The sequence below is a fragment of the Nelumbo nucifera genome, chromosome 5 (assembly GCF_055504915.1).
Source record: "Nelumbo nucifera cultivar China Antique chromosome 5, China Antique-T2T, whole genome shotgun sequence".
Lineage (NCBI taxonomy): Eukaryota > Viridiplantae > Streptophyta > Magnoliopsida > Proteales > Nelumbonaceae > Nelumbo > Nelumbo nucifera.
The window spans coordinates 25,290,806-25,307,360 of record NC_142653.1 but is presented as its reverse complement, the minus strand read 5'-3'; the positions used below and the strand labels follow the sequence as shown (position 1 = coordinate 25,307,360).

The following is a 16,555-nucleotide window of genomic DNA, read 5'->3' as shown; positions in this document are numbered from 1 at the left end:
TGTTGCAACTCACAATCAAGGGGCGCCTGCTTATTAATTAATTCCTTCCTCAAGGTCAAGGTCAAGTTGGGTTGTGTAGACAAGACACTAGGGCTGTTTCCCAAGTGATTGGGCATTGTGATCTATTTTCGTCCTCTCACTCTACACTTCTACAGACATGATCGGGCATTCCTTAATGTCCCTATCTAGACCTAATTAACTAAAATATAAGGACAATGGATCTGGAGGCAAAGCCATGTGAACCTTCATGACTTATGTCCCTACTCAAGGCTCAACCAATTCATCTGGAGGCAAAACCATATATATATATATATATGCAATACAGGTTTGATATACCATCTCACCTTCCAATTCCTCACAAATTGCAACCTAGCTATTAGCTCTATTCTTAAAAGTTTGTTCTTGGATCTGCAAACTCTTTCTGACTTCACCGTACGTACGTAGAAGCCATGGGTATCCGTTTGCCTACTGCTTTGTCTCATGCTAAGATGATTCTTCGACCTTCTTTCCTCCTGACTCTAAACCAATCTAGTTCATCAGCAACCTTGGATGTCCCAAAAGGCCACTTGGCCGTTTATGTGGGAGAGACTCAGAGTCAGAAGAAGCGATTTGTGGTTCCGAAGAGGAGTTCGGATTCGATCATCCAATGGGTGCTCTCACCATCCCCTGCAAAGAAGATGACTTTCTTGATCTCACATCTTGTTTGTCTAGTTTATGATTAGAAAATGATGACATTTTGTAAAGCGATTAATGATCAAGTGTAAATAGCTTTTTGTAGAAGAGTTGAGGATGAGGGAAAACAAGTTCCTGAAAATTATACAATAGATTTCTTTTTTTTTTATCCATATCTTTTTGAGTTTTAAATTAATCATTTTTGTTCGAACTTTTTTCATTGACATAATAATAGCTTTTTTTATTCCCTCAAGCTAAACCTTTGGTTGGGTACCAAAAAGATCGTATAAGCGGCACCTAAAATCTGAAAACCAAAACGGGTACTCATTCAACTTCATGCGGGTGTGATTTATGAAAGTTTTTCAATTACCATACCTTTTCGGTATCGTAGAAATTGCTCAAAAAAATAAAAATAAAAGAAAGTACACAAACAACACAACAGCAGCTTACAAATTGGCTCAGTTGGGAAGAATACAAATACAAATACAAATATGTAGAGTGCAAAATCTTACATTTTGTATTATTTTGTATGTATTTGTATTGTACATATTTGTATTTATACTCCTTCCAAACTGAGTCTAAGACTGCGTTTGGAAACAATGTAAAGAAATCCTGATTCAAGGTAAATTTGCACTTTGGTTCACTTTTGCCTGTGTTTGGCAACATTACATTTATACATTGACAAATGATAAACCAATGCATATTTACATTGATAATAAAATGTAAAAGTACATTAATAAAAAAGAAGTAAATTTGCATTCAAATGGGTGTTTGATTAAAAAAGCATATGCTTTATTAAAATTCATGTTTGCATTCATTACAGCTAAAAATCTATTTGGTAAGAAGATAAATTTACTAGTGTAAAATTAACCCAACTTTACAATTTATATGAACCATTTTACACTCTACATCTTTACATTCACATTTATTTACATTGTTTCCAAACACAGCCTAAGGTTCTGTCAAATAAGCACAAACTCTAATTATTAGCACACAGGCATGGATTAGTGCCATAATTTCATGGCTCCACATTACATCTAATGTAGTTTATTCAAATTCGGCCTGGATTCATATTACAATCATCAATTTCTTTTGGTCCTTTTTCATCCCATGAGTTATTCAAATTCAGCTTGAATTCATATATATATATAGAGAGAGATAGTTATATAGAAATTCTACAGCTTTTAAAAAAATGTTTGTAGCACTAAATACCACAAAAGCACTGTGAAGCTGTAAATCATGCGCGCTTGGAGCTGTAAAGGTACTGTACTAATAACACAAAAGGCTGTAAAAAGGTACGCTCTATACTACTGCAGACTTATCAGCTGGCTGTATACAAATTTATGAGCCCAGGTCTACTACCAACAAGACACTATGAACACAGCTTTATGGTAGCAAATCACAAACAAGTTCTGTACTCCTCGATCGAAAAACCTTGAAGCACCATATGGACAAATTCATCAAGTGAAAGGTTATCTCATGATCTCATCCAACCAAGCACTATCAGGTCCTGAATTGCAACCAGAGTCGCATTTTTCAACTGTTAGGTCACAATTTTCAACACTGTTAATTACAAACTAACTTCGGTATTTGTAATTTATCCACCATTAATTATTATTCTTTACATCAAAGTAGAGAGGTATCCATGAATGAAACAAAATGGTTTGATCAAAAAAGACGAAAAGGAATTTATTGAATGATGTTTGTATTGGGGAGATTTACTACCCGGTCATGTACAAAAGTAAATCTATATATGCTCCAAGTTTGGAGTGGCAAAGTAGATGCTTTGCAAAGTTGAAGAGATTGATTCGATGTCATTGTGTTTTAATTTTCCTCCAGGCTGCAACTCGGAGCAATAATCCTTCCAATTGCTATAGAACTGGAGAAAACTTGCTGAATGCTGGTCCTTCATCCATTCAGCACCTTTGAATATATTGTCTTCTCACTTGTTTGTAATCAGTGCGGTTTTAAACTTGAGATCTGACGATGTTGCAGAAGAGAATATCAACCAAGGTGCAGATCTGTTAATTCTCTTGATTGACCTCTTCAATTCATTTGAGGCTCCTGCATTCCTCTCCTCTCATGGTCACTAGCCACTCAAACGAGAAGTAAGGTCGAGAAATTGATCTTCTTTGCAAGGAATTGTAAGACCACCCATTGGATGGTGGAATCCAAACTCTTCCTCTGCTTGGCCTAACAAATCTTGGAAGGAAGGGTGGCTCAAGTAGGATACTGGAACAATGAACCTCTTCTTTTGGGTCTGCAGGTCACCAACGTAGACGGCAAAATGACCCTTGGGAACATTAGCGGTTGATGTAAAAGGCAAGAGAGAACGTTGGAGAAGGGCTTTTGCATGAAGCATCCCAGGCAATCGAATACCCATCCCTTCTGAAGCTACTTGGATCTCAAGTCTCTCTGAAAAGTACAGAGGTGAAGGCTAGACTATGGAAAGATCGTTGCACTTTCTTTCAGAATGTGGGTAGAGTATATATATAAAGAGAGAGAGAGAGAGAGAGAGAGAGAGAGCTGTAGATAGATATATAGTAGTACTATGTGGCCCGACGTCAGTCAAATGAACAAGGGATTAGACGGATCCATATACCAAATTTTGAACACATATCATGAAATCACATGGTCTTGTCTTGTAACGACTTGTCAAAGATTTTTGGAGAGCAAACATATATATATATATATATATTGTATTTTCAAAATGCCAGCACATCATGATGGACTACTTCAATTCAAATCCTCCCACTATGACTAAAGCTAGACCATTTGAGTAAACATTGGGATAAGTTGTGGGGAAGTGATTGTAGTGTCAATCGCCTTTCAATTCATTCCTAATTAATACATGTTTTCTGAAGTGACCAGCAATTGGGTCTGTTGAGGGAACTGCATACCGTCAAGGATCACATGGCTTAATTTGTACCTTGCAACCAATGGATCTGTTGAAGATCCGTATTACATACCTAACAACTGCAACATGTTCTTGATTTCTCTTTTTGAGTTAATCTTCCACACCGAGTACTCATCGTATACTTGTACAGGGGTGGGGGTATGCCCAGTGTTGGCTTAGCTACACACATACACTTAACAAGTGATCGACCACACATCCATGTGTTGTTGGTGGTATTCCTGTCCTTTCACAATTATTCGAAAAATCTAACATTTCTTTCTTTCATTTCTCAATTCCGAATTCTTTGTTCCTTGTAACCATTGTCAAGGAAATTAGAACAATTGGTATTGCCGTTCAAGTTCAATTATTGTCCTCTTTTGACTAGACTCGACGCAGTATATATATATAGGCATGTCATTAATGGTGATTCATCCACAAGCCGGTCTTTGTCCATGTCAACGAGAACCGGCCGGAAGTAGCTTTTGATTCCAAGTTTCCAACAGTTTACTCAAAACAAGAACAGCATAGAGCTAGGAGAAATATATTAGAGTTTCACCATTACCCATCCATTTTTTCATCAAGATCCAAATGAGGCATGCATGCTATGAGCTATCAGTATCTCTCAAGCTAGGCTTATTGTGCTTGTGTTAAGAAGAGCTAGAAGCAGTTCATAATTTGGATTTCATGAGGCAGGAAAGAAAAAATTTTTGGATTTCCATAACAACCCAACACCGGCCACCGGTGCAGTGAATTTCTCTCTTTTTTTTTGTTCCATGAAGCTTTACTAACTGAGCCAGTAGGAACCTTCATCCTTCTCCCAAATTTGAAAACATTAAAAAGCACATTCTACTCGTAGTGACTATGCGAGGAGCTACGTACAACAATTCAAAACCATTTCGACAGGCTAGTCAACAAGTCATAGTTGGATTCTAGCTAGGCTGTAGGGCCAGAATTTCCAGTTATGTATTTGTAATAATTCAATTCACAACCAAGGGGCGACTGCTAGCTTATCCATGCATCCATCAAGTTGGGTTGTAGAATATTCTACGTTGTTTCCCAAGTGATTGGGCATTGTCTAAGCTATTTTCGTCCTCTCACTCATCTAGAGACATAATTGGGCATTCCTTGTCCCTATCAATACCTAATTAACTAAAATAAGGACAATGGAGCTGGCGGCAAAGCCATGTGAACCTTCATGACTTATGTCCCTAATCATGACCCACCCAAACCCCTCTTCACCACTCATCCAATATTTGATAGGGATTATTTGACTTCTGATTGCTTCTTCTAGTTATATATATATATACTTAGTCGTCCCATATACAATCTCACCTTCCAATCAAGTCCTCATAAATCACAGCCTCTCTATTCTTAAAAGATAATTTGTTCTTAGATCTGCAAATTCTTTCTGACTTCACCGTAGGTAGAAGCCATGGGTATCCGTTTGCCTACTGCTTTGTCTCACGCTAAGATGATGCTTCGACGCTCTTTTCTGATTGCAAACCAAACTGCTTCAGCGGTGGCATTGGTTGTCCCAAAAGGCCACTTGGCGGTGTATGTGGGAGAGGCTCATCAGAAGAAGCGGTTTGTGGTTCCCATATCACATCTGAACCATCCTTCTTTCCAAGATTTGTTAAGTCAGGCCGAAGAGGAGTACGGATTCGATCATCCAATGGGTGCTCTCACCATCCCCTGCAAAGAGGATGCCTTCCTTCATCTCACATCTTCCTTGAATAGTTTATGAGAAATCATCAAATTAATTTTGTAAAGCAATGATTCAGTTTAAATAGCCTTTTGTACAAGAGTTGAGGAAGAGGGAAAAAAGTTCCGTATCAATTAATAGAATTTTTTTTTACCAATATCTTTTTGAGTTGTAAATTATTTTTGTTCAAACATTTTTGATTGACATAATTCTATATTCCATCTCTCCAAGTTAAATCTTTGATTGCATACCAAAAAGGTGTATATGGCACTTAAAAACTTTATAACCAATTAATGAACTGGTATCCATTCAAATTCACATGGGTATCATATTGACTAAAGCTTTTACAGCTACCATATCTTTCCAGTATCATAGAAATTGCCAAATAAAAAGTAAAAAACAAGTATACAAACAAGATCATCAGGTCTAGACCCACCATTTACGGTATACAAACATCATGTCTGAGATATAGACAGACCCACAATTTACAATATGCAGTGCTCAATTTACAAAATTTATTTGTAAGGAAACAGGTGTCTGATCAGAACTAAGGTCATATTGTTCGACATTTTGATTATACCCACTCTCCCTGCTAATCCTGCAACTATTCAAGTTGACTTTCTATATTTGTATAATTTTGCAAATTAAATTCAAAATTCATGGTGACTGAATGGTTTCCTCATTGAAGAATAATTCCCCTTGATAGGATCCATTATTGGATTAGCTATTGCGTCCAATAAATCAACTGATAATTGAGGGCTTCAGCAATTGACCCTTTTTATGTTGCATGTGTATGCAACACCTATATGGTTAGGTAATTGGGGTTGGGTTACTTGGATCTCAAACCATTTTAGGGGAAAATACATGAATTATTCCAAGCAAGAACAATAAATTTATTAAAAAGAACTACTGTACTCCAGAATTTATGGGAGATAAGCTAACCCCAGACTATTTTCTTCAACTGTTGGGTCACAATTTTCAACAGTACTGTTAATTGCAACCAATACCCATAATCTATCCTATGATAACACTCCTCTATCTTGTATTAATAATTCGGCCACTAATTCTTTACATCAAAATAGAAAGGTATCCATGAATGAAACAAAATGGTTTGATCAACAAAAGATGAAGAGGAATTTATTGAAAGATGTTTGTATTGGGGAGATTTACTCCCTGGTCATGTACAAAAGTAAATTTATATATGCATTGGAGTGGCAAAGCAGATGCTTTGCAAATTGATTTCCATGTTAATGTGTTTTTCCTTGAGGCTGCAACTTTGAGCACAATCTTCCCATTTGCTGTAAAACCAGAGAAAGTTTAAACGAAAGTCCTTTCTCCATTCAGCAGCTTTGAATATATTGTCTTCTTACTTGTAAGAAATGCGGTTTAAACTTGCGATCTGGCGATGTTGCAGAAGAGAATGTCAACCAAGATGCAGATCTGTTAATTCTCTTGATTGACCTCTTCAATTGATTTCAGGCTCCTGCATTCCGCTCCTCTCATGATCACTAGCCACTCAAACGAGAAGCTAGGTCGAGAAATTGATCTTCTTTGCAAGGAATTGTAAGACCACCCATTGGATGGTTGAACCCAAACTCCTCCTCTGCCAGACCTAATAAATCTTGGAAGGAAGGGTTGGTTAAGTAACATATTGGAACAATGAACCTCTTCTTTTGAGCCTGATCACCAACATAGACTGCAAAATGGCCCTTGGGAACATTAACCGTTGGTGCAGAAGGTAAGAGAGAACGTCGGAGAAGGGCTTTTGCTTGAACCATCCCAGGCAATCGGATACTCATGGTTTCTGATGGAGCGCAATCCGGTCGGTCCTACCTGTTAACGATCTTGCCTCTGACTGGAGCAAAAGGTGTCTGAAACGGGGAAGAAAGCGAGTAGTCTCCGGGGAGGAACTCGGTGATAGTGCTCCGAAGCTCAAGTTAGTATATTCTCAAAGGCAAGATAAAAAACCAGATGGCACAAAATACCTCCTTCTTGGGGGGAAGAGAGCCTTTTATAACCACTTCACGCACTCACTCCCAAGCTCCCGTCAGGTCGGGTATCATTACCTCTCGCACTTCTGTCGGTTCGGGTGTCATCACCTCTCGCTGGGGCAGGCAACCGCCACTGCTCTCTTTATCGGAGCCGTCTCTGTGACTGGAGGTGGCGGTGGCATGTGGCCGTTAAAGTGCGACTGTCAAGTGTCGGATCCTAAGTCGGTTAGGTGCGCCGCTCAGGATACAGACTCCTTTGGTGTCTGGTACGGTTGTTCGGTTTGGCGGCCTGGAGACGAAGTGGTGGAGTGGTGTGCGAGGGGAAGTCTTGAGTTCGGATAGAGGTGTGGCCTGAACTGCCCTGGGGTGGGCCAGTTCGGGTTGTTGCCCTTTGCGCTCCTCGTAAGGCTCAGGATCAAAGGGAGAGTTCGGGCTCCTTTTGGGGAGCTCGAACCGTTGGTTCCTCCTCTCGGAGCTCGCGCCTTGAGCGTACTGCTGTGCCGAGTTGTTGCTTCTGCCACGTGTTGGGTGGTCAAGAGGTCGGGCCAAATCTTCCCTCATCAATTGCCCCCCACTCCTCGCGCTAAGGGGCTTGCCCCGGCGCGGGGAGTTCACGAGGTGGCGGGTGGATTTGACCCGTACTTTGAACCGGTTTGACTGATAGCGCGAAGTGTGCCTTCGTCAGGAGATTTACGGGTTTCTCGAGCACCGAAAAGTCGGGAAACGCACCAATCCTTCTTTAAATGCTGGGAGACGTGACAACGCGCGTTATTTCAAAATTTAAAAAACGCGCCGCCGGGAGACGTGACAGCGGGCATTATTTCAAAATTGAAAAACGCGTCATTGCCGCCTTTAATTCGGGGAGACGTGCATCGGCGCTGCTTCAGTTTCAAAAGACGTGCGGCCAATCACGTCTCGGTCTTAGGAGGCGTGCGGTCAGCTTGATCGTGGGCCGTTGGATTTGCCTCGATCGGAACCATCGGTTTTCGGTCACTGTGGGTATAAATAGTGGGGGACCCCCGGCCGCTTTTCATTGCCATTCTCCTGCGTTTGCTTCTTGAGCTTGCGTCCAAGTTTTTATCTCGCGTCAACCTTCCGTAGTCTGTTTGCTTTTTCTGGGTGAGTCGGTACTTTCCTCCCGGTATTCTTTTCCTCCCGATGTCTAGCTCGGACAGCTTAGACAGTTCTTCGAGGGGATCGGATGCAGGTTCTACGAACCGAGCTGCATCCCCCGACAACCTTAGTGAACCCTAGGTAGAGCTCGAGGAAGAGCTCGAGGAAGAGTTCGAACCCGTAGGCCGAGTCGCCTCGGGTAGTTTGGCGTCCTCCTCCCGTCGAGGTCGGACAATAGACAAGTTTGGGCCCTCAACCATGATGCCCGAGGGGCTTTACTCCCCTTATCACCCAGCTCAACCTACCTAGGGAATACACTTACTTTATACCCTCGGGCGACTTCCCTTGGAGACACGGTCCCGACGAGATCGTGATATTCCGGGAGCAGCTCGTCGCTGGGTTGCGCCTACCTTTCCACCCCCTCATCGTCGAGGTTATGAACCACTTCGGCGTTACCGTCGGCCAGCTCCACCCGAATTTTATCCGTAATTTGGTTGGGACTATCTCCCACTTTTGCGAACAGATTTTGCCTTTAGACCTGGAGATCTTTTCTTCCATTCTAATGCTTTAGAAGCAAGCGGGTCCCCTTCCCGGGTGTAGGCGGGCGTACTACCTGTCTCCTCGCCCGGGTTTCAAGCTTTTACACGATCTTCCCAACAAGGTCCCGGCGTGGAAAGGAGACTACTTCAGGGTGTGAAGTGCAATGGGGTGGCCGTTCCAAACCGGGTGGGGGATGGCTGCCCCCGATGCCGGTGTTACACTAGATAGGGAGATGGCGAAGGGCCTCCGGGAATGGGCCCGGCTTGGGCTAAAATACCACCATTATCCGACGGAGGCCAAGCTCATCCAGGCCGGCCTGAGTTCGGGTAGGTTCCTTGCTCGGAGGCTTGCCTTTTGTTTTGCTTTCCGCTCTTTCGCTTTCCCGACGCCGAGCTCTTTTTGCGGGTGTAATGGACGCAGAGAAGACTCGTGGTGGGAACCTGTTTCATGCCATGAAGAGGAGGAAGCGAGTTGCCAAACGAACTCGTGCCGAACTGCCTCGAGATGCGGAACCCACTAGTGGATCTACCCGGGGAGCCCGAGATGGCCCCTCCAAGACAAGAAGCGGCAGGGGCCCCTTACGCCGAGGCTGCTTATATGGGGGCTCCTCCTTACACCGAGATTGCTTATACGTGAGCTGGGCCTTCAGGCTCGGGAGGCCAAGGCGAGTTCAGGAGCGTGTTGTCGCCGAACCCCGCTCTTCAAAAAAAGTAGGGAGGCCGTTTACCCCGAGGAGGTCGCGGCGTGGACCGAGCTTCCTTTGAACCATGTAGCTGGGCATGCTGCCTCTTATGCCATGGTGGTAAGTCAGCGACTTTTTGTTGGGCTCCTTGTCATTACCTTTCTTGCTATTGCTCTTTGAACATTCCCGTTATTTTTCCTTTTGGTATGAGAACTCCTCCATCCATGCCTTAGCGGCCCAAGCGGAAAGGAGCTCGAGGCGGGCACGAGCTGCCGAAGAGGCTTCCCGCACCGCCGAAGCGACTTCTCGCGCTGCACAAGCCAGGCTGGCGAGGTCTCGGAGAGACACCGAGGCCATGGGAGTGGTGGTGAAGCACATGGCGGATTTGAGGCTGGACTTGCAACATTAGGTCGAATACCTTCAAGAGGATATTAGGGAGAGGACAGAGATCTTTTCTCGGGGCATCGAGGATGCCAAGAAGAAGGCCGTTGAAGACTATATCGCCTCGCCGCGCTTTGACGACCTGATGGTGGGCTCGTACAGAAGGGTTTTAAACCGAGCCGGTGGATGATCGGGAATACGTACCCCGAGCTCGACATCAGCGCCATAACTACTTCGCGCATTACTCAGGAGATGGCCGACGCGGCTGATGGTGAACCAGATTCTAAGGAGGTAGGACCCTCGGGTATCGTCGACGTGCCTTCCGAGGGTGAGGACCGAGATTGTCGGACTGTTAGAATGTAAACAGAGTTTTTTTTTTTTTTGGAATGTAAACAGGGTATTTTGTAATGAAACGTTCTTTTGATTAAGTTGTTGTCACCCTCTTTTTTCCGAACCGACTATATTGCCGAACCGGCCATATGCCTCCGATGACGAGATGCCGAGGTCCTTGTTATATGTCTCTGATGACTATATTGCCGAACCGACCATTTGCTTTTGCGTGTCCATGCCGAAGAGGTGACTAAGTCTTATGGTGCCGTGGTCCTTGTTAGCTCGTCGTTCTAACCCTCGGGCTCCGATAGTGACTCCTAGTCCACTTCGCTTGGTAATTTATAGGTAGTATCATCTTAAGTTAACGACGTTCCATGCTCGGGGCACTTGTTTACCCTCTAATGTTTCAAAATCGTATGCTCCCCCGAGTGCTCTCTTTACTCGGTAGGGCCGTTCCCAATTCGGTCCAAGTTTGCTTACGCCGGGCTCGGGTGCCATGATCTTACGGAAAACCAGGTCGCCGACGCGGAAGTTCCGCTTTTTTACTCCGGCATTGTAGTACCGAGCTACTCTTTGCTGGTAAGCTGCAGTCCATATGTACGCGAGGTCTCTTACCTCGTCCAGGAGATCGAGGTTGGTACGTAGCTCATCTCCGTTTGTCTGGTCGTCGTATGCTTCTAGTCGCAGTGTAGGTACTTCGATCTCCGCCGGGATTACCGCTTCAATGCCGTAGGTGAGGTTAAAGGGGGTCTCTCCCGTGGCAGTTTTTTCTGTAGTTCGGTGAGCCCATAAAACACTTGGTAGCTCGTCCGTCCACAACCCTTTAGCTCGGTCTAGTCGTGCTTTCAGTCCGCGGAGGATAGCTCTGTTCATCACTTCTGTTTGACCATTTGCACTGCGGGTGCGCGACCGATGTGAAGTTTTGTCGAATCCCCATATCTTTGCACCATTCCCGAAACTTGATGTCCTCAAACTGCTTGCCATTGTCGGAGATCAGTACCTGAGGTAACCCGAAGTGACATCCTATGTTCTTCCAAAAGAAGTTCCGTACGTTTCGACCTGTAACCGTTGCGAGAGGTTCAACTTCTACCCACTTTGTGAAGTAATCTACCGCCACCACTAAAAACTTCCTCCCGCCTGTTGCTAGTGGGAATGGCCCTAGGAGGTCGATGCTCCATTGCGTAAAGGGCCATGGACTGGTGAGATACTTGAGGTCGGCGGCAGGCTGATGGTGGATATTGGCATGCTTCGACACTTATCGCATTTTCTCGACGAGCTCGATGGCCTCTACCTTCATCGTTGGCCGGTAGTACCCTTGTCGAAGTGCCTTCGGGGCGAGGGCCCCGCCTCCTAAGTGTCTGCCGCACGGACCTTCATGAGTGTCGCGGAGTATGAGCTCGGCTTCGGCAGGTCACAAGCAACGTAGGTAGGGGAGCGTGTACAACCGTCGGTACAGCCATTCGTCTATTATGACATATTTGGCTACTTGGCGCTGCACCCTTCTGGATGCATTGCGGTCCACAGGGAGGGTCCCATCTAGCAAGAAGCTCGCGAGTGGGTCGATCCAGTTCAGCTTTGCTTACAGGATGGGAGCAACCTCCTCTCGCCCCACCGAGAATGCTAGGCCGAGGTAAGTCCTCTATGTACACGGTTCTCATGGCGTTGTGACCGATGCTGGCTAACCGGGACAGGGCGTCGGCCTCGGTGTTCTTTGACCTCGGGATTTGCTTGATGAAGTGTGACTAGAAGTTGAGCAGAGCCTCCTTTACCATTGCCAAGTAGGCGATCATAGTTAGCTCTCATGCTTCGTATTCGCCCGTAACTTGGTTGACCACAAGCCGGGAATCACTGCAGATAACTATGTGTTTCGCTCTTACCTTTTGCGCTAGGGCCAGCCCGGCTATCAATGCCTCGTACTCCGCCTCATGGTTGGATGCCGCGAACTCAAAGCGTAGCGCGTATTCCAATTTCGTGCCACCCGGGCCGTGCAAGACTATTCCAGCCCCGCTGCCCTATTGGTTCGAGGAGCCATCTACGTGAAGGATCTAGGGCTCCTCATCCTAGTTCGCGTTTGGCCTAAATAGGAGAGATGCCGCCCTGGCTGCTACCTCACGGGGTTCGGATTCTATTGGCCTGGGAGCTCCGGGCTCACCCGAACCGGGGATCTCGGGCTCAACCGGCCTAGGGACTTCGAGGCTGAACGTGCACTCGGCGATAAAATCTGCTAAGGCTTGGGCCTTAATAGTAATTCGTGGCTTATACTAGAGGTCGTACTCGCTGAGCTCGATGACCCACTTCGTCAGCCGACCGGAAACCTCGGGCTTGAGTAAGACTTGCCTTAGAGGTTTGTCGATCAAGACGATGACAGTGTGAGTCCGGAAATATGGGAGGAATTTCCGAGCTGCAATTATCGGTGCGTATGCCGGCTTTTCTATCTGCGGGTATCTCGTCTCTACTCCCTACGGAATTTTACTAACATAATAGATGGATCGTTAGACTCGATCTATTTCTTTTATTAGTACCAAACTGACCACCTCGTCGCTGGCCGAGAGGTATAGTTCTAAGACCTCGCCCTCCTCGCGCCTGGTTAAGACCGGTACACTAGCGAGGTATTTCTTTAGCTCGTTGAACGCGAGTTGGCGTCTTGGGTCCATTCGAACCCTTTGCCTTTAATTGCTTTAAAGAAAGGCAGGTACCGGTCTGCCGACTTGGACACGAAGCGGCTCGGAGCAGCTATGCGGCCATTTAACCTCTAAACCTCTTTTACTTTTCGGGGTGGTCTCATATCTAGGATGGCCTTTATCTTGTCCGGGTTGGCCTCAATACCATGCCGGTTGACGATGTACCCTGGGATTTTGGTTTAGTTTCATGCTAAATTGACGGAGAATTTGGAAGACAGAATCTAAGTCTTGTATTAATTCATGCGAAAACTGTATCTTGACGACCATGTCGTCTACGTAACATTCTATCTTCGTGCCAATTAAGGGCTGAAACAGCTTATTCACGAGTCTTTGGAAGGTCGCCCCTGAATTCTTCAGTCCGAAGGGCATGACCTTGTAGCAAGACAGGCCGAACTCGGTTATGAAGGTGGTTTTTTCCTCATCGGACTGGTCCATCCTGATTTGGTTGTAGCCCGAGTAGGTGTCCAAGAAGCTTAGCAACTCATGTCCCGAGGTCGCGTCCACTAGGCGGTCAATTCTGGGGAGGGGGAAGCAATCTTTCGTGCAAGCTCGGTTCAGGTCGGTGTAGTCAACGCACATGCGCCACTTTCTGTTTGCCTTTTTTACCAGCACTGGGTTGGCTACCTAGCTCGGGTAATGAACTTCCCTTATGAAGTCTACTGCGAGGAGCTTTTCGACCTCCTCGCCGACCGCCCTCCAGCGTTCTAGGGCTAAGTTGCATTTGTTCTGTTTAATGGGTCCGACTACAGTGGTCAGTATTAAGTTTGTGAGTTATAAGACTGGGGTCAATACCGGGCATATCGGCCCGGGACCATGCAAAGATATCTAAATTTTGAAGTAAGAAACTCACCAGTTCGGTTCGTAGAGGTTCCTGGACGGAAGCACCGATCTGTAGTGTCCGAGCCGGGTCTGCAGTTGAAGTTGGGATTGCGACCGTTTCTTCCGTGGGCGAAACTCGTTCTTCGCCTTGCTCTGTAGGCCGCTCCAGTTCGAGGTCGTCGGCGACCTTGGTTTTTTCCTTCGGGGTGACAACATAGCACTTGCGGGACTCAAGCTGGTCACCCCGTGCTACCCCCACACCGAAGTCTATAGGAAACTTCATTGCCAAGTAGTAGGTGGAGACCACCGCCCGTAGGACATGAGTGATTGGCCACCCTATTATGGCATTATATGGGGAAGGGGTCACAACCACTAGGAAATCGTAGTTGAGTCCGACCGCACAGGGCCATGTGCCGACTTCCACTGGTACTGTTATTTTTCCGAGGGGCCCGACTTCCTCTCCTCCGAAGCCCACCGGAGGAGTGTTTGCGGGCTTCAGCTCGCTTCTCTGCAACTGAAGCTGGTCAAGCGCCAACTTGAAGAGAATGTCCGCTGAGCTACCCGAATCAACAAGCACGCGCCCGACTTCGAAGTCCGTGATCCTTAGTTTGATGACAAGCGCATCATCATGGGGGTAGTGGACCCCTCGTGCATCGTCTTCCATGAAGAAAACCGGTTCCTCTCGTCTTCGGCCTCTTCGGAGGGTTCTGTTCTTCTCGAGCAGCTTCGCGAATTGATGCCCGGGCCGCCGCCGAAGTACAACCCGCTGCTACCGAACCTCCCACTATCACGTGGATGGTTCCCCGAACTAGCCTCTCTTCCGGAGGTTGTCTTTGCGATGGTTCGGCCGGCCTGCTGCTGGACTCGGGGACATCCTTACCGTGCTCCCCTTGCCGACCTGTCTTATTATTATTATTATTATGCTGTACAAAATTTCTCAAGTACCCGCGACGGATGAGTCCCTCTATCTCGTCCCGGAGATTATTACAATATTCGGTACTATGACCGTGGTCTCTATGGAAACCGTAGTGCAAGTTTTTGTTCCTCTCGTTGGGGTTCTCTTTTAGGCGAGGTGGCCATTTTACGTACGGGACGTCTTTGATCGTCATCAAGATCTCAGCCCGCTTTGCGTTTAAGGGTGTATAGTCCGTCCAAGCTGCTAAGGGAGCTCGGAACGGCTGGCTCGGCTTCGCCTCCCGAGCTGGATCTTTCCTCCTCCTATCATCTGGGTTGGAGGGCTCGCCTTCCCTCTTCCTTTTCTCGATCTCGCTTTCGGTCCTTTGGTTGATCTCCTCCTCTCGTTCTCATGAATTTATCTCGCGAGCTTGAGGAATTCAGCTATAGTCGCGGGCTGGCTAACTACCATGTGCCACTTGAACTCTTTGTGTGTCACTCCTCTCTTGGCTATCGCAAGCTGCACCGCGGGGTCCAGTCGCGGTATCTGCAAGCACGCATCATTGAACCGCTTGATGTAGCCCCGGATGGACTCTCCTTCTCTCTGGACTACCTCGAAGATGCTCTCCTCGGTTCCGGGGGCACCGCTTGCTGGTAATGAAGTGCGCGGTGAAGACCTGAATGAACTGGGTCCAACTTCTTATTGACCCGGGGGCCAGGTTCCTGTACCAGGTGGGGGCCACCCCCTGAAGGTGGTAGTGAAGGCCATGCACATGCATGATTCCCTGGCCCTTGCCAGGTGCATTTGGGACTGGAAGGCATCGACGTGGTCATTGGGGTCGAAAGACCCATCATACTTGTCTAAAGGGGGAGTTTGAAATCTCTCGGGCATGGGGACTACAAGGAGTTCTGATGAGAGGGGGGAGGGACCGAGAGAATAGGGGCAGCTTTTACCTCGTCCGAGCTTGTCTCTTCTTTACCTCGGAGTTCGGGCAGGACGCGAATGGTAGTTCGGCGACTTCGCCGGCGTCTTCGTTGCTGAGTGGGCCTGGTACCGGCGCTGCTGGCCTCGGTGTTGCCGAGCTCGATGGGCCCGGACTATTGGTAGTCCGCCGCTAGGACACTGAATTGGTTCTCTGTGGGCGGGAGCTCAAACTTGGAGTGCCAAGGTGCTGACTTGGCAGGCGAGGTTCCCGACCCGCCGGCGAGCTGCGTGGCGGGGGTGATTTTTCTTTCCCTCCGGCCCGGGGATGAGGCCTGACTCTTGGAGGGGTTCTGAAGTTGGGAGGCTTCTCCTTGGTGAAGGCGTCCGCCCCGAGGGGAGGGCTTAACCGGCTTCGGAGCGGGGTGCCGAGGTGGAAGCCGTGGTTAGTTCGGAGGCGGTTGGGGGAACTGCTGTTAATAGTGATACCGAGAGATGTGGTGCAGTACTTGGTGCTGCTGAAGCCGATGCTTGTTGGAACTGCTGCATTTGGGCTTGCATTGCCCGCATGCACTGCATCATGTCATCAAACTGGTTTTGGCTAGTCGCCGGGGGGGACAACAGTTGGTTCGGTAAAGGTTGTCTCAACAGGGAGAGGAAGGGGGACGTTCATGGTGGGAAGATTCACGGGCGCCACCGTTCGTGGCGCATTCAGGCTGGGGATCCCATCCACCGGAAGGGGGATGATGAACTTTCCGATGCACACCACGGGGACTTGAAGTTGTTCCCCGGTGGCGTTCATCTCCGTGCTACATCCGACATTACTGGAAGAAGCCATGGGTGTTGGGGTTTCTTGGAAAAATGGGGGTTATGAGAATTTTAGAGGGAGGCTTTTAGAAGCGTTTCCCACGGACGACGCCAATTGATGGAGC

At 46.9% G+C, this 16,555-nt stretch overlaps 3 protein-coding genes and 1 pseudogene across 3 annotated transcripts; 2 read left to right on the top strand and 2 right to left on the bottom strand.

The window, feature by feature from the left end:
* Positions 1 to 263: 263 nt before the first annotated feature.
* On the top strand, positions 264 to 856 carry LOC148791315 (indole-3-acetic acid-induced protein ARG7 pseudogene; annotated as a pseudogene).
* A 1,479-nt stretch (positions 857 to 2,335) lies between these two features.
* LOC148791314 (auxin-induced protein 15A-like) lies at positions 2,336 to 3,189 on the bottom strand. The gene has a single exon (XM_088887152.1). It carries the CDS (start codon positions 3,053 to 3,055, stop codon positions 2,762 to 2,764), a length of 294 nt encoding a protein of 97 aa, XP_088743278.1. The 5' UTR covers positions 3,056 to 3,189; the 3' UTR covers positions 2,336 to 2,761.
* Positions 3,190 to 4,889: 1,700 nt separating this feature from the next.
* Positions 4,890 to 5,436, top strand: LOC104591143 (auxin-induced protein X10A-like). The gene has a single exon (XM_088888781.1). It carries the CDS (start codon positions 5,001 to 5,003, stop codon positions 5,310 to 5,312), a length of 312 nt encoding a protein of 103 aa, XP_088744907.1. The 5' UTR covers positions 4,890 to 5,000; the 3' UTR covers positions 5,313 to 5,436.
* Positions 5,437 to 6,380: 944 nt separating this feature from the next.
* Positions 6,381 to 7,279, bottom strand: LOC148791313 (auxin-responsive protein SAUR21-like). The gene has a single exon (XM_088888695.1). The coding sequence runs from the start codon at positions 7,067 to 7,069 to the stop codon at positions 6,779 to 6,781; it is 291 nt and encodes a 96-aa protein (XP_088744821.1). The 5' UTR covers positions 7,070 to 7,279; the 3' UTR covers positions 6,381 to 6,778.
* Between the last annotated feature and the right edge of the window lie 9,276 nt (positions 7,280 to 16,555).

Coding starts and splice junctions, on each gene's coding strand:
- LOC148791314 (XM_088887152.1), bottom strand. CDS start 3,055: ATGGGTATTCGATTGCCTGGGATGCTTCATGCAAAAGCCCTTCTCCAA.
- LOC104591143 (XM_088888781.1), top strand. CDS start 5,001: ATGGGTATCCGTTTGCCTACTGCTTTGTCTCACGCTAAGATGATGCTT.
- LOC148791313 (XM_088888695.1), bottom strand. CDS start 7,069: ATGAGTATCCGATTGCCTGGGATGGTTCAAGCAAAAGCCCTTCTCCGA.